General features: G+C 38.1%; 2 protein-coding genes and 1 long non-coding RNA gene across 7 annotated transcripts; 2 read left to right on the forward strand and 1 right to left on the reverse strand.

The window, feature by feature from the left end:
- The first annotated feature begins 858 nt into the window (after positions 1-858).
- On the forward strand, positions 859-14,636 carry LOC103712574 (1-phosphatidylinositol-3-phosphate 5-kinase FAB1A-like). 5 transcript variants are annotated; one of them, XM_008799133.4, is made up of 14 exons: positions 859-1,033; positions 1,452-1,522; positions 1,611-1,702; positions 1,782-2,358; positions 3,758-4,492; positions 4,798-4,951; positions 5,091-5,435; positions 6,800-7,747; positions 7,901-8,232; positions 8,323-8,446; positions 8,564-8,737; positions 8,834-10,372; positions 12,412-12,678; positions 14,012-14,636. In XM_008799133.4, exons 3-14 carry the CDS (start codon positions 1,699-1,701, stop codon positions 14,345-14,347), a joined length of 5,535 nt encoding a protein of 1,844 aa, XP_008797355.2. In that variant the 5' UTR covers positions 859-1,033; positions 1,452-1,522; positions 1,611-1,698; the 3' UTR covers positions 14,348-14,636. The 5 variants fall into 5 exon arrangements, with proteins under 5 accessions (XP_008797355.2, XP_008797354.2, XP_008797352.2 ...); XM_008799132.4 differs by having other exon boundaries at positions 859-1,522; XM_008799130.4 differs by having other exon boundaries at positions 1,611-2,358.
- Positions 14,637-17,105: 2,469 nt separating this feature from the next.
- Positions 17,106-18,116, reverse strand: LOC103712576. The gene is made up of 3 exons (XM_008799134.4): positions 17,754-18,116; positions 17,530-17,654; positions 17,106-17,434 (listed from the first exon to the last, which is right to left on the reverse strand). Exons 1-3 carry the CDS (start codon positions 17,898-17,900, stop codon positions 17,362-17,364), a joined length of 345 nt encoding a protein of 114 aa, XP_008797356.1. The 5' UTR covers positions 17,901-18,116; the 3' UTR covers positions 17,106-17,361.
- A 4,760-nt stretch (positions 18,117-22,876) lies between these two features.
- On the forward strand, positions 22,877-24,296 carry LOC120111679. Its single transcript, XR_005513128.1, has 3 exons — positions 22,877-23,120; positions 23,199-23,261; positions 23,351-24,296. It is a non-coding gene; the product is annotated as an uncharacterized LOC120111679 (long non-coding RNA).
- The last annotated feature ends 389 nt before the right edge of the window (positions 24,297-24,685 follow it).

Here is a 24,685-nt window from a genome sequence, read left to right on the forward strand (position 1 = left end):
GTTATAACCAATGTCATATCACTTGAACATGAAAGATGCTCACCGAGCCTAATGGCTTTATTATTGTATTCCTTTTCTAATCTTTTCTTAAAGTATAGGAAGAAAGTATGAATGCCGCCACCTTTAGTCGGCAAGCCAGATATATATAAATAAAAGTTGTGAATCCGAGACATGATACGGATTAGTGGCATCCTACAGGCCAATCATTCAGAGATATTTTTTTTTTATTTTTTTTATAATATATGATATTTTGGTTTAGAAAAAAAAAATGATGCAGACTGATGTTTTTATTCATGGAAAAAATTTAATTTTGCACTTATATATTTATCTGTACCTGGTTTTTTATATACGCTACTGGGATAATATTTGAGGAGTGGCTTGTTGCTTCTTGGAATCCAGCTGTTCTCTTGGTTCTTAAAAATATATCATATAATAGTATTTAATTTTCCTGACGGTGGATGGCTTACATTTGTCGCGTTGGTCCAAATGCGCGGGCCCACGATAACGCCCATTCACGTACAATGTGTGGTCTCTGGGCCCACTAAAGTGATCGCATACTTAGACGACCCTTCAGAGGTTTTGGGCTGTATCTTTCGCGTGGAAGAACGATTGTTTTTTTTTTTTTTTTTAGGGAACGTCAATCTTATCTTTCATCTATCTGCACAGATCTGAAAGTAGATATTAAACGATCCGACGGTTGACGTCATGAAATAAGGAAAAACATTCTTTTGCGCGAAAGATACGCTCCGAAACCAGACCTTATATTTTCATATCTATATACAAGCAATGTCAAAAATGTAATTTTCTTTCTTTTTTTGGCAAGACACTGACAAAAAAAAAAAACCAATCAGGCTCGCGTTCTCTCGGCCGCAGGAAGCAGAGGCGTGGAAGAGAGAGAAGCAAAGTTGGGATTTTTTTTTTTTCTTTTCTTTCGTGCTGATTTTTCCCCGCGTTATTGTTTCGGTGCCCGTGACTTTCGGTTGGGGGGTTCACCAGATTCGCCAGGATGTTTCCGGAGATTAGGGGTTCACAGGTGCCGGTTGATCTCCTTCTTTCTATTTATATCATTTTGACGCTGTTGTGCGAGCTCCTAAATCGCCGCTTGGATTGATTTCTGGGGTTGGACCCGAAGTAGTTGATGTTTTTTCGCCCTTTCGTACCGAACTTTATTGGGTTCGTCGATGTTGTGCTTTCGATGTGTTGATTGCCCTAATTTGAATCTGGGGCTTCTCTCTTGCATTCTGTGTTGGATTTTGGGCCTATTTTGGACGAGGATTTCAGTTTAGCTTCTTATTGAATTCCGGGATCGGATTCCTGAGGTTTTGCTGCTTGTTACGAATATCTTTATGGATTTGAAGGAGAATCGTCCTTCGATTATTTTTCACTGTCGTGTTGTCCGACTATAAGACTCTGGTGGATTCTTACCGAAGTTTTAATTGGCTTTGGAGTAGGAAGTGGTAGGTCAGTGATGGATCTGGAATTCAAGGAAAACCATTTGCATCACCGTGGAGTGATTTAGCAGGTGAATTTAGTGTTTTTACTCTCGACTCCCAAGAATGCATGAGCTTTCTAAAACTTCGGATTTTTAATATGTTATTTTGATCTTGCAGATGAAAAATCACACTGGAATTCTTGGTTTACTTAGATTATTTAAATACTGGAAGGAAGTCTGCGAATTGGCGAGTTGTCGAACTGCAGATGAGTAAGTCAGAATGAATTGGCTTGAAAGAGCCCGTAGATGGGAACCCCTGATAAAAGGTTCTCCGATCTCTTCCATGCAGTGAAATCCTTGATTCCTCGAAGGACTGAACCAGCTAATGTGTCGAGGGACTTTTGGATGCCCGATCATAGCTGTAGAGTATGTTATGAGTGTGATTCACAGTTCACTATCTTCAACCGTAGGCACCATTGTCGTCTATGTGGGCGGGTCTTCTGTGCAAAGTGTACTTCAAATGCCGTTCCAGTGACATCTGATGAACCAAAGAATGCCCGGGAGGATGGGGAGCGGATTCGAGTTTGCAACTATTGCTTCAAGCAATGGGAAACACAGGTAGTGGCAGCCGGGAATGGAGTTCATCCATCCAGTCCAGTCCTCAGTCCTTCCCTTTCAACCACAAGTTTGGCCAGTACCAAGTCCAGTGGCACTAATAACAGCAGTTCTATGACTGTGGGTTCTGTGTCATATTCTACTGGACTTTATCAGCAAGGACCATATGGTTCTGGTCCTAGTCTCAGTCAGTCTGCTCAAATGGAACCTTATCTGGATAAGCAAGATATGTTGACGCCAAAAAGGAACATGGACTCAATGGTGGATGGACAAGATACTTCTTGTAATCATTTTGGCTTTTGCTTGAACAGGTATGTTTTCTAATAGTCACGAGACTGAATGAATTTTCTGTTCCCTTCAATTGATTTAGTTAACAATTTTACAGTGTGCTAATTATGCATTTAAGGCAACCATGTTGTTTTGATGATCCATCTGCATGCTTGTGGTTCCATTTCTTATAGTGTTTTAAGATACATCTAGATTTGTGTTCATATTATGTATGTGTTTTCATTTGTTTGTATGTATGTATGGATTGATGGATGTATCATCTTTGCCCTCTTGTCTCAAACACACATGCACGCACACATGCACACGCACATTCATGTCAAGGGCATAAGGATGCTAGTTATCATATCAATAGGTTATCTGTGCATTGTTAGGAAGTATAATGGAAGGTATTTTTATTTGGCCGGGGAGGTGGAAGAAGAAAGAAGTAGTGCGGGTTTGAGAGTTTTTTTTTTTTTTATAAATCCACATCCAAGATATCTGGATGTGATGAATTTAATTCAAAGTGCAATATGGTATTCTCATTCTGAGAAAATTGGAATTGTAAACCAACAACTAGAGTTGCTCCATCCTTACGTTGCCCACTCCACTGATTAAAAAGCTTCACATTATTTTTCTCAGAGATGAAGGTTTACATGAGATTATGACAACTAGGAGTCATTTACCTTTTGCAAGTATTAACATGTTCTTTGGACTTTTGTATTGTATTCCATGTAATCTTGCTAATTTTTTTGTCATCTTATAATTATAGGTGATGGGCACTGACAATGGTTTTCTAGATCTTGTCCCTTTTTTTCCTTTCCAATGAACTAGTGATGGACACCATCATTTGCCTGTTGAACCTTCAACATTACAGAACTCTGAAATTAAATATGACATAGGTCTGCTTCCAAGTTTTTCAGTCGATAAATGTTTAATGGCCTATGCTTACAAGAAATTGTTTACTTTGACTTTTAACATTAATATGGTACCTTCTACCTGGTAATTCATCACCTCTTCCTACAAGTGCTTGAATATAATATCCTAGAACACTTAATGCAATGATGTTGTTTACTCATTTGAAAATTTAGCAGTTCAGTTTTCTAAAAAACACTATGCTATCAGTCCTTCCTGTCAGGACCTTTGCTTTTTATTTCTGCAGGTATATTCCCAGTTTCTGTATAGTCTTCGTTATTCTTGCATTCAGATTCTTCTTCTGAAAAAGTTGCTGATATAGACCTCATCTTATGTAAAATTATGTTACTATGGTATTCCTTTCCAGATTTTCCTCTTAGGAGTTGATGGAAGAAACCTTGTAATGTAATCTCTCTTTTGTGTGAAACCATCATGAACAAATTTCTGGGCCAAATATGATTTTAGGCTGTCCGTCTGTTTATGCTGTCTAGATTTTCGCATTTTTTATGCTTCATTGGTCTTCGGTTACAGGAGTGATGATGATGATGATGAGTATGGTGCATGCCGCTCTGATTCAGAACCACGACGTTTGCAGAACTCTGATGACTATTATGGTCCAGTTGAGTTTGATGAAGTTGACCAGGGTTATGGGTCTAATAATGTCCATCCTGCAGAAGAAACTGTTGATGCTAAAGACAATTGCTCTTCAGTTTGTGATAATACAGAACTTCAATCTGCTTTAGGTGTTGATAAGATGGAAGAACTAAGCCTTGATAATAGTGATGAATGTAATGCTTCATCCTCCATATATGGCATGAAAGGTGTAGATGCAGAGCCTGTGGACTTTGAGAATAATGGACTACTTTGGTTCCCTCCTGACCCTGAAGATGCAGAAGATGATAGAGAAGCCACGCTATTTGATGATGATGATGAGGAGGATGCTACAGGAGAGTGGGGATATCTACGCTCATCAACCAGTTTTGGAAGTGGTGACTACAGAAGTAGAGTCCGATCAAGTGAGGAGCATAGGAAGGCCATGAAAAGTATTCTTGATGGACATTTTAGGGCTTTGGTAGCTCAACTTCTTCAGGTCGAAAATCTACCCATGGGTGAAGAATATGGCAAGGAGAGCTGGTTGGAGATAATTACATCTTTGTCATGGGAAGCAGCAACTCTTCTTAAGCCAGACACTAGCAAGGGAGGAGGAATGGATCCTGGTGGATATGTGAAAGTTAAATGCCTAGCTAGTGGCCGCCGCAGTGACAGGTAACTTACTCATTGATGATGATTGCAGTTATAGAATTTTACTAGGTGAACTCTGATCTATGTCATTGAGTGGGACCTTATTGTGTTTATCTGGCTGGATAAGCTGCTGTTTAATGTTACTTATTGATTCTGGAAGCAAATGTAAGGTTCATCTCTAGTTCCTATTTTGTGACATGACCACATAGACTTGTAATAATATAGGTTGATGTCTTATTCGTGCACATTCCATGATTAAATTCATGTTATTGTTGCTTATTTGTGAAGTGATAAATTGCTCATGACACTTCTATTACTTAATTTTCTAGCATGGCAGTGAAAGGAATTGTTTGTAAGAAGAATGTGGCTCATCGTCGTATGGCATCAAAAATAGAAAAGCCCCGTTTCTTAATCCTGGGAGGAGCTCTTGAATATCAGCGAGTAACAAATCTGCTGTCAAGTTTTGATACATTGTTGCAGCAGGTTTATTTCAGCTTACCCCTTTCCTTTACTTTCCTTTTATTTCTTTCTTTTCTGTATTTGTATTTTTATTGGTCTTGAGGGAGAGAAGAAAGGACATGCATCTTTGCATTTTCTTAGATATTCTCGGTTTTTTGTTCAGGAAATGGATCACTTGAAGATGGCGGTTGCAAAGATAGATGCTCACCATCCCAATGTCCTTTTGGTAGAGAAATCAGTGTCTCGTTTTGCCCAAGATTATCTGCTTGCCAAAAATATTTCACTTGTTTTGAATATTAAAAGGCCACTTTTAGAGCGTATAGCTCGCTGTACTGGTGCTCAGATTGTCCCTTCAATTGATCATCTATTATCTCCGAAGCTAGGACATTGTGACTTGTTCCATGTGGAGAAATATTTTGAAGAGCATGGAAGTGCTGGTCAGGGTGGGAGGAAAGCACTCAAGACTTTAATGTTTTTCGAAGGATGCCCAAAGCCCTTGGGTTGTACCGTGAGTTCCAAACTTTAGATCCTCATACTTAATAATTATATCCTCATTTATTTGATCATTCAAAAATAATGGGATTTGTTTGTGATGTCATAAGTAGTTTTAAATTCCAATAAATTTCGTAAGCACTTGCATGTCTACAACAACTAATGTTTTTAATTTTTTCCCTTAATCACTTGTAATGAAACAAGTAAATAAATCAGTTATTTTATTTTGTTGGGATTTGCTTAATGTGTAGTTACTATTTGTTATTGTAATATCTCAGGACCTCATCCAAAAGGGCTAGCTATAAGGTATTTTTTTGGATTCCTTGGCCTGATATGGGATTAAACAAATACCTGCATGGGCCCCCACATACTTTTCTTGTTTAAGCCCTAGTATTCTCGTGAGGCTAAAGGTCCAAATCTAGTCAAACTCAATCACAAATACTACAAATGGTCTGTGATCAATTCCAAGAGGGCTCGTGCTACGGTCTTTCCTAGTCCTCATGAGCCATGTGTTGGGCTTGCTTTGATACCATTTGTAACGACTTAGGACCTTACCCAAAACGAATAGTTAGAAGGTGCTGTTTAGGTTTCTTGGCCCTCTAAGGTCACCAAACGAACAACATATGTGGGATTAAATACCCATCTGCATGGGTCCTCATAATTATTGTATTTAGCATTTCTTCTATGACACCATAAATCTTGCTTTATGCCTTTCTCAGTTATGTCTGTCCTACTTGGGTGGCTAATAGATTTAGAGTAATTGCTGAGTGACAATTTTTTAGGAATATATGGACTATCCATACTCTTTTCTTGAGAAAATACATTCAATTGTGAATCTGATAGATGTTACATTAAGGTTGTGCTCCACTGCTTGAAAGAAACTCTCACATTTATCCTAACAGACTTGTATTAGACATGTTGGTCTTATCTTTAGTTTAAAAGCCTGAAACTTTGTGATGCTATTCTTGCTATTTCTTGTCTTCATGTTTATATCATTCATGAATGTTAATTCAGCTGCGGTGGTCCTAAACTGGGATGAAGAAGTTGAGTTCTGATTTCAGTTTTACGGCTAGTTTCAAATAAAAACTAAACTGAAAAAGGGTGAAAATTATATAGAAGTTGCATTGTGATGCTTTTTTTTTTTTACAATATATACGTGCACCCCAAATTATAATTGGTACTCAAATTATCTGACTTTTTGAGTGCACTAATACGTCGAGCTTTCTGTAACTTATGGTGAGTAGGAGCATATGTCATTCATAACTTATTTTTTATGATGCTTTTAAGGATAGACCAGATAAACGTACTGTATAAATTTGCTTGGATGCAGATACAGTAAAATTTCATCCATCTGATTGTTTCCCATATTCTTTCTTGTAGATTTTGCTTAAGGGTGCTAATGGTGATGAGTTGAAGAAAGTTAAACATGTTGTCCAGTATGGAGTATTTGCAGCCTATCACTTGGCCTTGGAAACATCTTTTCTTGCAGATGAAGGTGCCTCTCTTCCAGAGCTTCCCTTGAAGTCTCCCATAACTGTTGCACTGCCAGATAAACCATCTAGTGCTGACAGGTCCATATCTACAATACCTGGTTTCACTATCCCTTCTGCTGGAAAGCTCCAATCTGGTAGTGATGTGCAAAGAACCAATACGTCCGATTCTAACTTAACATGCGGCAACTTTGGAAAAGTGGAAGCAGTGGTGTCACCATACTCATATGAAAATCTTAATTCCCAAACTGTGAAGTCTGCCTCTACCTATCCTCCATCCATTGATGTGAATGACTTTCATGTTGAAAGTACTAACTTTATTGAACACGCTTTCAAACCACATAGTATGGATGCTTTCCCCACTGCAATGCAGCTGAATGCTTGTCCTGGCTACTCTTCCTCCTGTGCTAAATCAGTGAGGAACAAAGTGGGTTTCATGGAATGTGTTGATAGAGAAACCGTCAGAACTGATGACCAGCCACTTACTCGAGATTCTACCAATCCTTCTAGCTGTCACAACAGTTTGGAGACCTTAGAAAGAGGTGGCGTAGTGGCTGAGAATACCCAAATGGATGCCGAAAAGATGATAAAAATGCAACCAGGTTTGTCTGATCTAGGAACTTCATACCAAGATAATAGCCTTAGGGATGAGCATATATGTCCAATGGAGGAATTCCTCCCTTCTCCTTCTGATCATCAGAGCTTTTTGGTTTCCCTTTCTTCCCGCTGTGTATGGAAAGGGACTGTGTGTGAGCGTGCGCATCTATTTCGTATCAAATATTATGGCAACTTTGACAAGCCTCTGGGAAGATTTTTACGTGACCATCTATTTGACCAGGTTAGCATTTCTTTCTTCCCTTTGATGAAAAAGTTTAGTAATCTGAACATTCACAAATAAAGGGGAAAAAGGGTTAAAGTTTATCTCTATACATTTTCTTTTTACTAATTACTTGCCTCTTATGGGACTGATTGTAGCTGCTATTTGTCTCAGAGTTACCGGTGTTGTTCCTGTGAGATGCCATCGGAAGCTCATGTTCATTGTTATACTCATCGCCAAGGCAGTCTGACAATATCTGTTAGGAAGCTGACAGAGTTTAGTTTGCCTGGAGAACGAGATGGCAAAATATGGATGTGGCACAGGTGCTTACGCTGTCCTCGGATTGATGGGCTTCCTCCTGCAACTCGAAGAGTCGTGATGTCTGATGCTGCCTGGGGTTTATCTTTTGGTAAATTTTTGGAGCTCAGCTTTTCAAATCATGCTGCTGCGAGTAGAGTAGCTAGCTGTGGTCATTCTCTCCACAGGGATTGCCTCCGCTTTTATGGGTATTTCCTTCTTCTATCCTGTCTTCCATATCTCCAATCATCATTATCCCCTGTCACTCATTGCATATGGTATTTTCCTTACATGAGCAGATTTGGGAGAATGGTTGCTTGCTTTCGGTATGCGCCAATCAATCTTCACTCCGTTTACCTGCCGCCTCCAAAACTTGATTTTAATTACCAGCATCAGGAGTGGGTAGAAAAAGAAGTAAACGAGGTCTCTTGCTAGTGATAACAGTTATTTTCTCCCCTTTAGTGGTTGCCAAAAAAAAAATTTGTCAACCGTTCTTTTTGTTGTTGTTGTTTTGTATCTGACAATATTAGTTGAATGAAGCAGGTTGCTGAAGCAGCAGAACTTCTCTTCACTGAGGTACTCAATGCTCTGTGCCAAATTTCAGAGAGAAAGCCAAAGACAGGGTCTCTTGATGGAAACATGAAAGTTTCAGAGTTAAGAAGAGCCATCGTAGAACTTGAAGGAATTCTACAAAAAGAAAAAGCAGAATTCGAGGTGAAGTGGCATGCTTTTATTCATGATGTTGTCATCTTGTCAATGATTGACCACTGTCGGCAGCCAGATTCTGATAGAAACTTTGACTCTTTTCAGGAATCTATACAGAAAATAATGAAAAAAGAGACAAGGAAGGGAAAACCCTCAATTGATATTCTTGAGGTCAATAAACTACGAAGGCAATTACTTTTTCAGTCATATTTTTGGGATCAAAGATTAATATATGCTGCTGGTTCGCATAATGGTCGTCATGAAGTGCTTAGTGGTTTCATGATAAGAAATAAGGAGAAGCTCAACTGTACTGAAAAGCTAGTGGATTTCAATACAGCCCCCAGGTTGCAAAGAAGCTTCATACGTCTGGAGACTGCTTCCCCCAGTTCCAGAGGTGATGAATCTATTGTGGGCAGCACATGTCCAACTGACCATGAAGAGGGGCTTGACCATTTTAACCAGCCTAATGTAAGTCAGCAGAAAAGAAATCATGAGAAGGCTAATATTAATGGAAAACGAAGCAATGGTAATCTGGCTACCAGCATAAATGCAGGTGACCAACTGGACCCTCTGGAACCTGGGCTTGGTGTCCGCAGAGTCGTCTCTGATGGGCAGTTCCCAGTTATGGCTGATCTGTCAGACACCTTGGATGCAAAGTGGAGAGGTGAAAATGGCCCTGCACTTGCTGATGCAAGCATGTCCAATGGATCAGCCTCTGTAGAAGCTGAAACTACAGTGTCAGTATTAGAAGATTCTGAAGAACAAAGTCGAGCTGATACAACTAAATTATTTGCCTCTGCTTTGCCTGCCAGGTGGAGAGACAGTTCAGAGGACCTATCAAGCTCTATTAAAATGCCATTTGTAAATTTTTATCGTGATATCAACAAGAATTCAGGCAGTGCTCCAAGGTTCGGTGTTCTGAGTGAGTACAATCCTCTCTATGTTTCTTCATTCCGGGATTTGGTGTGTCAGGGCGGAGCGAGGCTGCTTCTTCCCATTGGGGTGAATGATACTGTCATCCCGATTTATGATGATGAACCGACGAGTATCATTTCATATGCGCTTGTATCTCCTGATTATCATTTTCAGATGTCTGAAGAGTGGGAAAAAGCAAGAGATGGCGGGGATACTTCATTTCCATTGCCAAACTATGACTCAGAAAATTTTCAACCATTTCAATCATTTGATGATGCTTCCTCAGAAAATTTTAAAAGTTTCGGGTCAGTTGATGAAAGCATTTTATCCTTGTCTGGAAGCAGGGCCCCCCTAGTTTTGGATCCAGTTGCATCTACAAAAGCAATGCACATCAGAGTCTCTTTTGGGGATGATGGGCCACTTGGAAAAGCAAAATATACAGTGACTTGTTATTATGCAAAATCTTTTGAGGCTTTGAGGAGAATTTGTTGTCCATCTGAGCTTGGTTTTGTAAGGTCTCTCAGTCGATGTAAGAAATGGGGAGCACAGGGTGGAAAGAGCAATGTTTTTTTTGCAAAATCATTGGACGATAGGTTTGTTATAAAGCAAGTAACAAAAACAGAGCTAGAATCATTTATCAAGTTTGCTCCAGAGTATTTTAAATATCTCTCTGAGTCAATAAAAACTGGAAGTCCCACATGCTTGGCAAAGATTCTAGGCATCTACCAGGTATCAATTTTCTTGAGCTTTTTCATTGTTTTCATTTCTTTACTTGGAGAGCCTTTTATTTATTGAGTTTACTTTGCTATCTATTATCTTTAGTATACGCATAAGCCTATTTTCGTGCTTCTGCTGATGAGAGAAAAGTTTCTATTAAGATATTTCATGTGTGGTAACTATGTTTCTGTTATTCTTCTCTGTTCCCCCCACATTGGAAAAAGAATTTGAATTTGGAAGAATGGAGAATGATCTGACATGGGAAATAAAAAAAATGCATATATTCATCCATGCATATTTGCATGCATGAATTTCTCAGATCATAGTTGCATATTCAGAAATCTTATTTGTTAGTGTTCAGGATATATTAGGACTCTCAGATAAATAATTGCGTGCAGTGATGAAAGTCAAGCATAGTCAACTTATTTTCTTGGTAAAGATGCATATGATTTAGATATTGATGGGTGATATTCAATGTCTAGAGTGGCCACTTAGGAGAGTTCTTTTAAGATTGTTGCGTGCCAATGGCACCAAAAAATAGTGAACTTAAGATATTTGATTTTTCTGCTTCTGGCTGCTTTGATCAGATTGGGAATATATGTTGTATTTTGCTGTTGTCTTTCCATCGGCAATGTTCCATTACATTGTATATCCATCACCTGCCATACAGATATCATCATGCGATCTTTAACTCGTGCAACTATCTGTATTTTTCCAACAGAGTAATCTTTTTAATAATGATATATGCATAATAATTTAATGATATGCATGCAAAGAAGCTTTATAATTCAGCTTATCTAGATGGTGGGGCCAGTGTTCATAAAGTTCTGCTGATGTTGATTGTGAGTAGAGCATTGGTTGCTTTTTATTGGAGAAACACCATTCAAAATAGGAGGTATAATCTTAGGAATAATGTTCCACTTTGTGGCTTGTTTTTGACCTGTTCTTTCTATTGGTAAGTGATGACATTCCCACGTATTTGTGGTAAGATTTGAATCCAGGATGAGGAAAGGTGTGTCCAACGTGGAAAATCCAGCTGCAGACATATGCATATCTATTAGTTAGTTCTCTAGTTTTAATCCTGGTGGAGGTTGGGGCTAATTTTTGTCGATTGAATGCTTGTGGTTCACAGCTTACAGAGCATTTTGGCTGTTTAAATTTTTGTTGCCTTGGTGGCTTTCTTGTTGCTCCCTTGGAAGTGCTTTTTGTTGGCCTCATTTTTTTTGCCTTTATTGTCCATTTTTTCTTCACTGTGCTGCCTCTACAGGATAAAGGATTTTTTTTTGTTCCTCAGTTATTTTAATCAAGCAATGTCAGTTATTGATTTATTATGGGCCATTGTTAGAAAGATTTGAATCATTTGATACTAGTATCCTCCTGGGTTTCCTCTCAGTACTGGACATGTAATTATGAGACAGCAATGACAATGAAAATGTTTTTTTTCCCAAGAAAAGGATTGGTATGAACAAACGGACTGGCCAGGACCGATAACTGTTATGAATATACATCTTGATGGAGATGTACATAGAAGTTGTAAAGGAAAAAAGGGGTTCTCTCTTTCAATCTTTCTACAAGCATTGTTATTCATCCCTCCCCCTACTCGCGCCCCTTTTTTTGTTTTTTGCAAAAAAAGAAAACCTTACTTGGTGCTCGTGTCATGCATGAGTTGGCCAGTTGGTTCTGATGCTCAGAAATGTGAAATTCTTCTCATGGCCAAATCAAGGGTGCATGTTTTCTGAGATCTACACCAACATCTCTCACAACTTTTAGCATATGAATATTAGCTTTGGCCATTTTTTTGGTAATAGATGAATCAAGTCCTGTCATGTTAACAACATTATAGAAATTTATGGAAAATTAAAAGATGGTCTTTGATTAACTTGACTTTTTGTCAACAGCATGTCCTCGTAAGCTACACTATTTACCCACCTCTATCTGAATCAATGCCTTGCCGTTTTTGTATATTGGCTCTTGTATCTTCACCGCTCTCTGAAATTTTTTAACTACTTGCTGAGTGGTAATTGTTTGCTTCATTGGTGTTTTGATTGTAGGTGACAATTAAGCACCTGAAGGGTGGAAAGGAGTCGAGGATGGATTTGCTGGTTATGGAGAATCTTTTGTTTCGACGGAATGTGACCAGGCTGTATGACCTTAAGGGATCTTCAAGGTCGCGGTATAATCCAGATTCAAGTGGTAACAACAAAGTACTCCTTGATCAGAACTTGATTGAGGCAATGCCAACTTCTCCAATATTTATGGGAAACAAGGCAAAGCGGCTACTTGAAAGAGCTGTTTGGAATGATACTTCCTTTCTAGCAGTAAGTAGATTAATTATTACGTTTATCAGTTATATTATATAAGGCAGAATAGGCTCTTTATTCACTTACCTTGTTTATATAATGGGCCTCCTTAGTGTATTAAAGAATGCTGTTGTGACAGCTGGAACAAAACTCACACTCGAGGATTTTAAGAAATCAGAAAGTTATAGAAAATTATACTCTGGGGAGGGACATGTTTTATACTCTTTGATGACAATTGATACTTTGTTGGCAACTAAGGTCAATTTTAACTTTCAAAAGCTTGTCTATTTGTACTTGTGCTGTATTATTCTGGTGTTGATAGACCTGTAGGACTCCTGATTGCCATACTATATGATTGTTTTATTATATTAGATTTTACATTATTAATTTGCAACTAGTTACAGTTTATTTATTCATTTATTATTTTGGGGAAGAGTGTGGATTTATACTCGGATTTTGGCAAGACTGGTTAACTTTATGGTTGCAATTCTTTAAATTATCAATAAAAACTATTTTGTCTATGCAACTGGTCGTTTTAGATGGTTTAGTGAGAAATTATGCTCTTTTCCCAAGTTCCTAGTGACTTTTTCCATATATCTGAAATTTGATATGTGCTGAATTTTTCCTCCATTTTCACATGAATCTATCTTAAGCATTGTTTGAAGAGGTAGTGATGTGAGGTACATCATCAAGGCTCTTGTGACTAACAGGCAGGAGACTTATGGATTTTTCTTGTTATGAGTACATATAGAAGTCATAGAATGTTCATTTGAAAACAAATATGATAAAAGGTGAGTGTTATATATTTTACCATCCACATGCAGCAGTACACAAAAATGCATTGGAAGATACATGCACCCACGTGCACGCACATACATATATACATAAGTATTCATATACATAGACATGTACATGTATAAATGCATACATGCATATGTATGCATGTTTTGGTGTGTGTGTGTGTGTGTGTGAGAGAGAGAGAGAGAGACACTGGAAATCTCTTCTCATCCATTGGTTTTGAAATGTTCAAGTGTACAAGGTGTAATATAAGGTATGAATCATGCATCTTGCAAGAGCTTCTTTATATCATTACACTTGTTATATCTTCTCCTTTAGCCTCAATGCTTTGTTTAGAGCATCATGGTTGGGTGAGGCAAACAAGCCTCAAATAGTCCTTTAAAAAAAATATTCTCAAGTACTTGCCTGAAAACATTCTTTTGCCTCAGCCAACTAATCAGGAGTGACTGTAAGTTACTGAAGGTCATATCCTATTTTGGTAGATACCTTCTTAAAGCAAAGGTTCTTGTAGTCATATGTTGTTTTTTGATCTCTCTTACCGATATTGTTGCAGTCTATTGATGTCATGGATTACTCTTTACTGGTGGGGGTAGATGAGGAGAAGCATGAACTGGTTCTTGGAATTATTGATTTTATGAGGCAGTACACATGGGACAAGCACCTAGAGACATGGGTGAAAGCTTCAGGCTTCTTGGGCGGGCCAAAAAATGCATCTCCAACTGTGATTTCACCCAAGCAATACAAAAAACGTTTTAGAAAAGCAATGTCTGCATATTTTCTTGTGGTTCCAGATCAGTGGTCACCTCCTGCTGCCATCCCAGGCAAGTCGCTATCTGAACAGTCTGACCTTGGCCAGGATAATGTGCAAGGTGCCTCTCAAGAGTCATGAGATATTTGTCTTGTATATTTTGAGATGTTTGATGATAGATGGCCCACATTTTTTGGGTTCCTTTTCCATGTTTTTATCTCCTTTTTTCATTTTGTATGTGTAGATTTGTAGATGGCATTCTCATTTGTAATCTTGCTTACATTTGTGAATTATTTTTTAAAGATGCAGAAGGCGGTTAGATATCATGAGAATTTCAATCAAGGCATAGTGTTAAAGAACTGCCGGAGATATGTACATTATGTTCATGTGTTTTTTGCAGCAATATATGGAAATAATACATATTTAAATCTGGCATGCTGTTCCAATGCTATCTCAGTAATATTAGTTCATTACTACATGCTTCTTTTGCCTAGTCTTTCTCCTAATTTCAGTTGCATGCATTGCTCCTTGGATTTCTGGCAGCAGAAAGTGATTTTCTTTTCCGTTGTTTTTAATGGATATGTTTTTGGTGTTGCTGCTGGGATATAAATACATGTACATTAAAATGAATGCAATAACATATAACAGGTTGATCTTGCATTCATCTTTGGATGTGTTTGCATTTCTTTTACTTGGTTATGGGTGTTAAAGCCTAATATACACTGTTGGCCGATCCCCCTGAGCTTAAACTTCTGGATGGAATGATTAGTTAATATACTTATTTTCTTGAGTCTTTTTCTTTCTTTGACACCTTCCCTGTTAGGAGTTGTTTTTGGCTCATTCTTGAGTCATTTTTGACATGTTCATGTCTTCGCATGCGTGTGATCCAGATCGACCGTGCGAGTTGGGGGCAGCTTAATGATCTAGTTGTTGGTTAACAATGATTGCATGCTTTCAACTTGCATTTTAAGCAGGGATCTTGATTTCGGCTGTTCTGCATGGATACCATGTGAAAACATTATGTGAAATTTATGACATTTCTGTGATCATGTTTTCTGGTCTTGAATTCTCGATAGTTTCTTACGACTAATTGATGAGAAAAGCAGGAATGGTCCTTGCCCAGCTAGGCTTCCAGCATTGTAAAACACCATTAACAGAAAAGAAATTTGGAGCACTGGAAGGAACAGAGATGAGACCTTGTTTTCTGCAGCAAAGATCACAAGAAGCATGGTATAATTAAACTTGATCTGTGAGGCCGTCTATAGAAGAACACTATTTAAGGTAAAGTTATTGTGATAAATTAGAGTATCACTAGTGTAACTTATCAAAAAACTAATGATGAGTGTCCCTGTTACGAGCTTATAAGTTGAATACACTGGCTGCTGCATTCATCTCCTGAACCTTTTAAACTATATGTGCTTGTGTTTGGAAGGCTAAAATATTATTATCTTCCTGTGCTTGCTGCTGTTCAGTGAGAAGCCAAACTATCATTCGAATATTCAGGTGACTCACCTCTTTGTCCTTCTAGTAATATTTAAACAATCATAGATTCAGTCAACCCGATCAAATTGAAATATTCTTTAACAACAGTATTTGCATGAAAGGACTTGTCGAGGTCTTCTTTGAGGTGTGATAGATGGACCATTTTGAGAGCCACTAGGGAAAAAAAAAATCATGTCAACCAAACTAAATATTAATATTATGGATTTGTATGCCGTCAATCACAACCGCTCATTTTTTTGGGACTCCAGTCGAACAGTCATCCCAATATACTGCTATGGTGTGATTGGTAGCATGTGCGACCATATAGTGTATAACATGTAAGATTTTTTTTTTAATATTTGATACAAAATAAGGTACAGAATTGAAAAATTTCTGTTCCATGCATTACCAAGGTTGAATTGAATAAGTGATAATTGACTTTTGGCAGTGCTTCATACCAAAACCCATAAATAATTGAAATTATTAAACTGCACTTTCACCTTCACGACTTAAATTGAGTAGGATTTTTTGCATGTATATTCTCTTAAATAATTAAAATTATATAAATATTTTTATAAAATTATTATTTGCATGTATATTCTTATATATATATATATATATATATATATATATATATATATATATGTATCGTACCATCTAACATTATTAAAAAATAAATGGCTTACAACTAAAATAACTGAAATATCCTTATGGATAGATATGCAGAAAAAAGTTATAAGAGTTAAAAGAGTATGCATGTAAATAGTAATTTTACGAAAGTATTTATATAATTTCTTATATTTAAAAGAATATATATTCAAAAAATTTATTAAAAAAAAAATAAAACTCGGATGGAACTCGCTAAGTCCTGATTCAATTAGTTCACTCCCACGATGGGATTAGCAGTGCCCCTCCCTCATGGCATCAAATGATCGAAAGCAAGCACCTCTACTAACGCAATCTAGTGGGACGATCAACAATACCTCTTCTCCTACCACGACGAAGACCTTCTCAAATTGAAGGGGAGGCAAGAAAGGGGTGTAGCTCGGAAACCTCTCAAAACTTGCCTTCTGCTGTACCGCGTCTTACTCCATGAAGGAAGAGACTTTGGAGTGGGACAAGTAAGCCAGTAGATACTAGCATATTCTTTTCTGTTTTTGAAATGATAATTCCAAATAGGTGAAAGAAAATGATGCCCAAAAAATTATTGTAATCCCATCCCAAATTGCTGATGGAGTAAACTCTGAATTCTTGGGTGCTATGAAGTTTGGATTGAAAGAGGGATAGTGTCCAATATTATGTATAGATTTTATCAACAAACACCTGAGCTTCATCTTTCTTTAGCAAAAGTTTGCCACTCTATTACTAAGAATAGGTGAAAAAAAAAAGATCTTTGAGTGTAAGTGAAGGAATTCAATGAATGTAAACATACACAATTCATCCTTTGTAGATAGGCTAATATTATGTACATAAGAACTTTATAATCAGAAACCAGCATGTCATTTTGAAACTTGCATGTCTAGTAAATCATCCATCTTTACGATTCAAAGATACAACCATAGAGATACCTTGATATGGATTCGGAACTTTTCCATGCGAGAAGACCCATTTACCTATTGTACAGGACTCAAATTTAACTTCATATTCAAGTGTTAGTTTTGCTTGTGAATGATTCAGTAGAAGTCATCATCCCTGCCGATTTGAAGCTTCATTAGTCGAAAGTTGGGAATCTGATGATCGCCGGGCCTGTGCAAGTCCGAGAGGGGGCAAAGTGAGTGCAAAACCATTTGTTCGAAAATACTGAAACTGATTCAATTAATTCTATCTTGTTTGGGATATACCTTTGGTGATATGTGTCCTTCGATGACCATGGACTAAATCTTGGACCTTCGTCGTACCCCTCGCAGACTACTTCTCCCTTTCCATCCGTGTAGCAGACTATCCCCATTGCTTGGTCTTCGAAAACCTGATAGAGGAATCTTAGAACAAAGTCATGGAAGTCTTCTACAGTTCTACTGATTCTAAAGAACAGCATTATTTCTTGGGTTGTGATCAGAAACCAGACCTTGTTGGCTGTGAAAAATTTGTATGAAGAAGCTGATGCTCCGCTGGGTTGTATGTGGCTGTGGCACAGCATGGAAGCTCTTGGCATCGCCTTCTTGGTCTGACCCCTTGGAAGGATGACAGCAGGACAAGAACATCTTATTGCCATTGATTGTTCCTGCTGCTGCTCTCTGTATGTGTGTATGTGGGTAAAAGAGGCAGGAAGAAGACACTAATGGATTGCTTTATCACAGAGCAGCTCAAACTGGTCTTGTGGGCGAGAAGGAGAGATGGTGGTGGAGGAGGGGGAGGTTGTCTTTGGGATTTTGTCTTCGCCCATTACGGCAGGTGAAGCATTGCTTGGACTTGGAGACAATCTCAATTATTGAGCTGTTCGGATTGGTGAGTTGTCTTGTTGAGTTCTTTTCTTTGTTTAATTAATCTGAAAATCTCGTAGTTTTTTATTGAGAAAACTTGTCTCGTAGCTAACATTATCTTTGTGTAATAGAAAAACTTCATTTGTCTTTAACCTTATCTGCTTTTCTTGATATTTATAATTGGTTGGGTGGGGGGAAGAAATGAGAATTGTTGATTCAATAAAACCATATCTTCGATTGGTTTACGCTCTCCAAATTCTTCAATTAAAGCCATGGTGATGCAGATTTGCAACAGGTTACTTTTTTATGATATACTTTCAGCCACTAAGATGGCAGTTTTTGGAATCCTAGATATTTGACTTGTTAATTTGAGTTCTTACATTGCATATTTTGAAAATAGAGTCCCATTGCATATTTCAGCCACTTCAATACATCCTTGCACCTAACTTAAGTTGAGAGGCTTAACTCAAGTTTCCAAATAAAAATTGCAACCTTGAATAAAATGTTGTTCATTAGCTTGATGGTTTTTTAATTGCTCAAAGAAGAAGCTTAATGATTTTCTATGCAGATTCCTAGAATTGTAAGAAAAGCTTGTAGATCCAGCTCAATTCTCTTGTGCACCATTTTACTAGTGCTATCGGGTTTGGTGCGGTCAACTACTAAGTTGCAACTTGCTTTATCTTTTAATCTTAGTGATTTTTTTTCCTTTCTTTCCCCCCTGAAATGCCTTTATTTATCCTGGATCTTGTGGCCCCATTAGACAACATTTGTTTAATTGGAACACCCACCACAATCTCACTTAATCCTCGACTTTGTTTCCTTTCATGGGTTGCCAAGAATATCCACCACCTAATGTCTGTTTGCCAAACTTGTGCTCAACCCTTCATCGTAGATTTTTGGGTGCTTCATGGTTGGCATCATGTTGATATGATAAGGCTTTTTTTATTCTTCATGGCTGCCATCATGTTGTCGCTATCGCTAGTCTCTGTGCTAGTGATTGTGCTTTGGAGCTTATGGTAAATGGTGATATGATGCATTTTTTTTAATCTCATTGGATTGGTTTTATTAGACTTGAAATCTAGGAGCAATGATGAAGCCTCTCATACAAAGCTAATGAAATCCCAAATGGTTCAAGTGCGGCTCTGCCAAAACAGGCTTCCTCTTGAAATGTACATTTCAAACCTTCTAATTTGCTTTTTTTTTTAGTTAAGAAAACCTTTTAATTTGCTTCCAAGAATTAGTTCTAACCCTCTAATTATATAACCCTACCCAATAAACAGCAAATAAATATCATGAATAATTGCAGGCTATTTTAGGTGGGCTCTGAAAGTGAATAATTATTTGGGACCTGATAAGGTTGGAGGTAGTGCCATCCTGAGGTGATGTGTATTGCCGTACTAGCAGTGTTTTCGTAATTTTTGTGAAAAGATTTTTTGTAAGCTACTCTTGCCACTTGGGAGCTCCCACTTCCTGATTATTTCAAGATGAATTTCGATGGTAGTATCTCGACAAAGAAAGACAGATAAGAGGCAAATTTTGTGATCCGGGATCACAACTTCAGATTGATTGCTGCAGGTAGACAACGTACTTATGACATGACTATTATAGGAGCGGAGCTCAAGGCAACATGAAAGGGTACCACATACGCAAGAAGTATCCTAGGGGCTAATAACATCTTTGTTGAAGAGACTGCTATGGTAATCGAGTGGATCAGTAATGTAGAGCGACAGAGCGACAACCATCCATTGCTCAAAAATATCTAGCTAGAGGCTGGTGAGAGACTGCTATTCCTTTCAAGCTACCCATGTGTACTACAAGGTAAACAAAGTGTCAGACTGGGTCGTCTCCTTTGCTGCTCATCATTTAGAAGAGGTTTTATGAATATGGTCTATAAAGAAGAAGAAGAAGAGGGAAGTTTTATGGTTTTAATTTACTAACCATGGGTAACATGTTGTCCATCAAATTCATTGGATTCTCCAGGGGTCGGCAGTCACTGTTTTTCGTAAGCTCGACGCTACGCAGAATTGACGTCTTACCAGAAGCGACACCGGTAGCTGACCTGGAGCCTGCATGGAAATTACCGCGCCAGTGGCCAAAAGAAGGCTAGTTTCACCCATCATACCATTTACCTCGGTATAATCCATCATTTTCACTCGTCATACCACTATTTTCACTCGTCCTACAAGCAAAATATGATCCTAGGTTGGGTTGGCTTAGGCAGTTAGGCCCAATCCTACCTACAAAAAAAATCACACAGAAGTCCAACCTGAGTACCAGTGTCTGAACTAAAACATAAGGCTTTCAACATGAAGGCCAGCGAACCCCATCACAAGAAGAGCTTCCTGTTTGTCTCAATCCCTTCCTCTCTCTCTATTATCACTTTTCCTTCTACTCCTTTGGGGTTTCACAAACATATTGATGCTTCTTTGACTATCGTTTACCATCACCAGAATATTCTGTAGCTACCAGAAATTTTCTCTTTTCGCCTGAAAAATTCGTAATGTTTTTGAACCTCTTTTTTGGTCTGGAAGAGGTCGACATAGTACCATACCATCGACCCTTAAGTCTATCTCAGAGAGAGGGTTCTTGTATTCAAAAGTCAGTCACTAATAAAGTTCCACAGCAGAAACAATAAACCAATGGAGGACTATCTCAATCAGAACTACTGGAACTCAGAATTGACTAAATGGTTTAGCCACCCACATATAATAAGCAAAACTCACAAACATGCCTGTAGGCCTTTGAGGAAGACAATGGTGGCTCACAGAATCTCTTTTTATTTTTTCAATTAAAAACCCTAACATATATAACTAGCCCTTTTATACTAAAGCAAGTCATAGGCTATATGATTCCATGTAACATATCCAACACAAAATAACAACCAAAAAGAAACAAAACAAATATTTCCTTATACTTGGTTTACTAGTGCCTACAAGAACTATGCAAAATGAGATATTCATTTGCATTCACAGAGTATTTGAATTCGAGGAACATAAATATTTTCTGATGTAAAAAAATGCAGATAAAAGCCATAATGTGTGAGTCAGAAAAATACATGCATATCCTTTTGAGTAGATGCATAAAAAGTATATGGATAACCTTCCGAGCTAAACTCAACTGTGTACAAATATTCTTTTGATTCCAATGTGTGGGAGTTGCAATAACAGAACTTCTTTGTTGTATCAACACTAGCAAGTAACTACTTCTTCAGTGAAACACTAGCTCACTGCTTTACATATTTTCTTCTCTTCTTACTGCAAGGATCCCATTGCCAAGGAAAATGGGGCAAGGGGCAATTCATCATAGCAAGCCTTTGTTGGAAGATGACACTCTGACTATCAATGGGGTTTTCCTTTGGGCTTTTCATGGTAATGACCCAAACACAGTCCTTTGATGGAACAACAGCCCTAAAATTCCCTGTAAAGTTTATCCTCTAGGATTAGCTTTTTAAAATAAGAACCTATGGAATCACAGTTACATTGATAAAGACAGTAGAGCTTGAAAGACAGTTCAGGGTCGCCCTACCTTAAACTCTGGTACTGTAATTGACGGATAGTTCACCAAAAAATAAAAGGCCTAAAGCAGGCACTGTCATCTCCTGTTATTTTCTACAGGAACGTCTTGTCATCATAACCAATTGAACATAAGAAAGCCTTGTAATCTGCAGCTTGTGCATCATAGATAGGACCAGGATCAAGGAATCCTGAGGGCTCTGGAAATCCTAGCCATAATCAAATGGGGTTGCTGCTCTTAAATCAAGATCTGCTGTTATGACATTGCCATTCTTAATTCAACACAGCTGCCGAATTGGCTCAATTGGTAGTATACCCTCAAGTATTGCACCAACTCTACTATGAATGAAGGTATGAGAATTAGTCTAATAAGAATGGCAAAACTTCTCCTCATAGAACACTCGTCAATATACATGCATATGTGCCATATATATATATATATATATATATATATATATATATATAGGTAAATCACCGACTTAGGCTCCTTGACCCTCTAAAAGTATTTTTGAATGAAATAAGAGTATTTGGTAAAAAAAATTGGAAAGTTGTTTTAGCTTTGCCAAAAGTACTTTTTTGAAAAATACTTTTAAAAAGCACTAACGGTAGGTTTTGTAATTAATTTGTAGTTCAACTAGGGACTTATATAAAAATTTGCTTAACGTTATTTTAAAAAAAATAAAGAAAAAGTCTAAAGTAACCCGGAGTCCGCAATTTGCCCTTATCTATATGGGCTCGTTTGGTTCGCGGGAAAAGAAGGGGGGAAAGTGTGGTCAACGGGAAAGTAATGAGATGCCTCTTGTTTGGTTGGAGTTTTCAAAGGAGAGAGAAGGGAAAGTTGTATTCCCATGGGAATGTGATTCCCACATTTCATGGGAAAGTCTTTCCCATGAGAAACATGGGAAAGTTACTTTCCCATAAGGCGGGAATCACTCAATTTTTACTTTTTTCCAAAAAGTCCCTTCAGCATTAAAGAAGCATTAAAGAGGCATTAAAAACCTAATTTTTATTAAAGGCATAATAGAAATTATATATAACTTTCCTAGGAAAGTGAATGGCCAACCAAACATAAGCATCTTGGAAATTTGTCACTTTTTCATGGTCAACCAAACATGCCAAAAGTACTTTTCTAGGCATCTTCTTCCTAGAAATTTGTTTCCAGGAATCATATTCCTAGGAAGGAAAATGCTTCCAGCGAACCAAACGAGCCCTATATATATAGCCCCATCCATCGGTGAGGCAATTGAAACGGCCGTTGGAGCGAGACCGCGAGGCCAAAACCGTAGATGGCGATCGCGCCCTTTCTCCGCCACCGCCATTGCTGCCGGCGCCGACGATCTTCCTTTCCGTCTCGGAGGCGCCACCTCCCAACGTCGCCTTCTCATCCGCTCCGTTTCAAGCCGTTCATCTCCTCTCACAACCTGGGATCCGGAGTGCCTTACGCACGAAAAAACCCCCTACAAAGCATTGGGATGCTCTCTACAAGCACCATAGAACAAGGTACATTTCTCTCTCCCACTCTCGTTTCTGCCTTATTTTTCTGCGATTCTTGATTCTTGCCTCTTCGATCGATCCAAGGATTCTTGGGCAAGTTCTTCAAGATCGGCACGTTTTCGAGAAGGATTGGGGCACTGCTGCTTGGTGAGTACAATAATCTTCTCATGATCCTTTCGTTTGTAATTTTGGTTTCTTGAATTATAAGATTTTATGATTTTACTCGTCTTGTCCAGTCATCCAGTGCGAACGGCTAGGCTTCTTCTCATGCTAAGGTTGTATTTGTGGCAAGTCTTTGGGATATGATTAGATTCTTGATAGATTAACTTTCTTTTCTGTTTTTCGGTACGTGTCTTATTAAATTGTTTAGATTTATATATTACTCTTCTGTCTTTGGGCACGCCCTCTACAACAACCAAAGTTCTCTTTCCGTCTCCCTCTCTCTTTTTTGCTTTATTTTTCTGCGATTCTTGATTCTTGCATCTTCGATTGATCCGAGGATTCTTGGGCATAGTTCTTCAAGATCAGCACGATTTGGAGAAGGATTAGGGCACCACCTTTTGGTGAGCATAATAATCTTGTCATGATCCTTTCTTTGTGATTTTGGATTCTTGAATTCTAAGATTTTATGATTTTACTCGTCTTACCCAGTCATCCAGGAAGAACGGCTAGGCTTCTGCTCATCCTAAGGTTGTATTTGTGGCAGGTGCATGGCATATTAGATTCTTGATACATTAACTTTCTTCTCTCTTTTTTCAGTAGGTGTCTTATTAAATTGTTTAGATTTGTATATTACTCTATCTTTGGGCATGCCCTCTACAACAACCAAAGTTCTCTTTCCGTCTCCCTCTCTCTTTTTTTGCTTTGTTTTTCTGCGATTCTTGATTCTTGCATCTTCGATTGATCCGAGGATTCTTGGGCATAGTTCTTCAAGATCAGCACGATTTGGAGAAGGATTAGGGCACCACCTTTTGGTGAGCATAATAATCTTGTCATGATCCTTGCTTTGTGATTTTGGATTCTTGAATTCTAAGATTTTATGATTTTACTCGTCTTACCCAGTCATCCAGGAAGAACGGCTAGGCTTCGGCTCATCCCAAGGTTGTATTTGTGGCAGGTGCATGGCATATTAGATTCTTGATACATTAACTTTCTTCTCTCTTTTTTCAATAGGTGTCTTATTAAATTATTTAGATTTGTATATTACTCCCTCTACAACAACCAAAGTTCTCTTTCCGTCTCCCTCTCTCTTTTTTGCTTTGTTTTTCTGCGATTCTTGATTCTTGTATCTTCGATGGATCCGAGGATTCTTGGGCATAGTTCTTCAAGATCAGCACGATTTGGAGAAAGATTAGGTTAGAGCACCACCTTTTGGTGAGCATAATAATCTTGTCATGATCCTTTCTTTGTGATTTTGGATTCTTGAATTTTAAGATTTTATGATTTTACTCGTCTTACCCAGTCATCCAGGAAGAACGGCAAGGCTTCTGCTCATCCTAAGGTTGTATTTGTGGCAGGTGCATGGCATATTAGATTCTTGATACATTAACTTTCTTCTCTCTTTTTTCAGT

Source organism: Phoenix dactylifera, chromosome 8, assembly GCF_009389715.1.
Source record: "Phoenix dactylifera cultivar Barhee BC4 chromosome 8, palm_55x_up_171113_PBpolish2nd_filt_p, whole genome shotgun sequence".
Lineage (NCBI taxonomy): Eukaryota > Viridiplantae > Streptophyta > Magnoliopsida > Arecales > Arecaceae > Phoenix > Phoenix dactylifera.

What these genes read in the sequence shown, in the direction of transcription:
- LOC103712574 (XM_008799129.4), top strand. Translation starts at nt 1,739, where the DNA reads ATGGGAACCCCTGATAAAAGGTTCTCCGATCTCTTCCATGCAGTGAAA. An exon ending in AAGAAAAAGCAGAATTCGAG is followed by an intron (nt 8,738 to 8,833) that starts GTGAAGTGGCAT and finishes GACTCTTTTCAG; the next exon opens with GAATCTATACAGAAAATAAT. An exon ending in ATGATACTTCCTTTCTAGCA is followed by an intron (nt 12,679 to 14,011) that starts GTAAGTAGATTA and finishes ATATTGTTGCAG; the next exon opens with TCTATTGATGTCATGGATTA.
- LOC103712576 (XM_008799134.4), bottom strand. Translation starts at nt 17,900, where the DNA reads ATGGCAATAAGATGTTCTTGTCCTGCTGTCATCCTTCCAAGGGGTCAG. An exon ending in AATTTTTCACAGCCAACAAG is followed by an intron (nt 17,655 to 17,753) that starts GTCTGGTTTCTG and finishes TTCCTCTATCAG; the next exon opens with GTTTTCGAAGACCAAGCAAT. An exon ending in AAGGACACATATCACCAAAG is followed by an intron (nt 17,435 to 17,529) that starts GTATATCCCAAA and finishes GGACTTGCACAG; the next exon opens with GCCCGGCGATCATCAGATTC.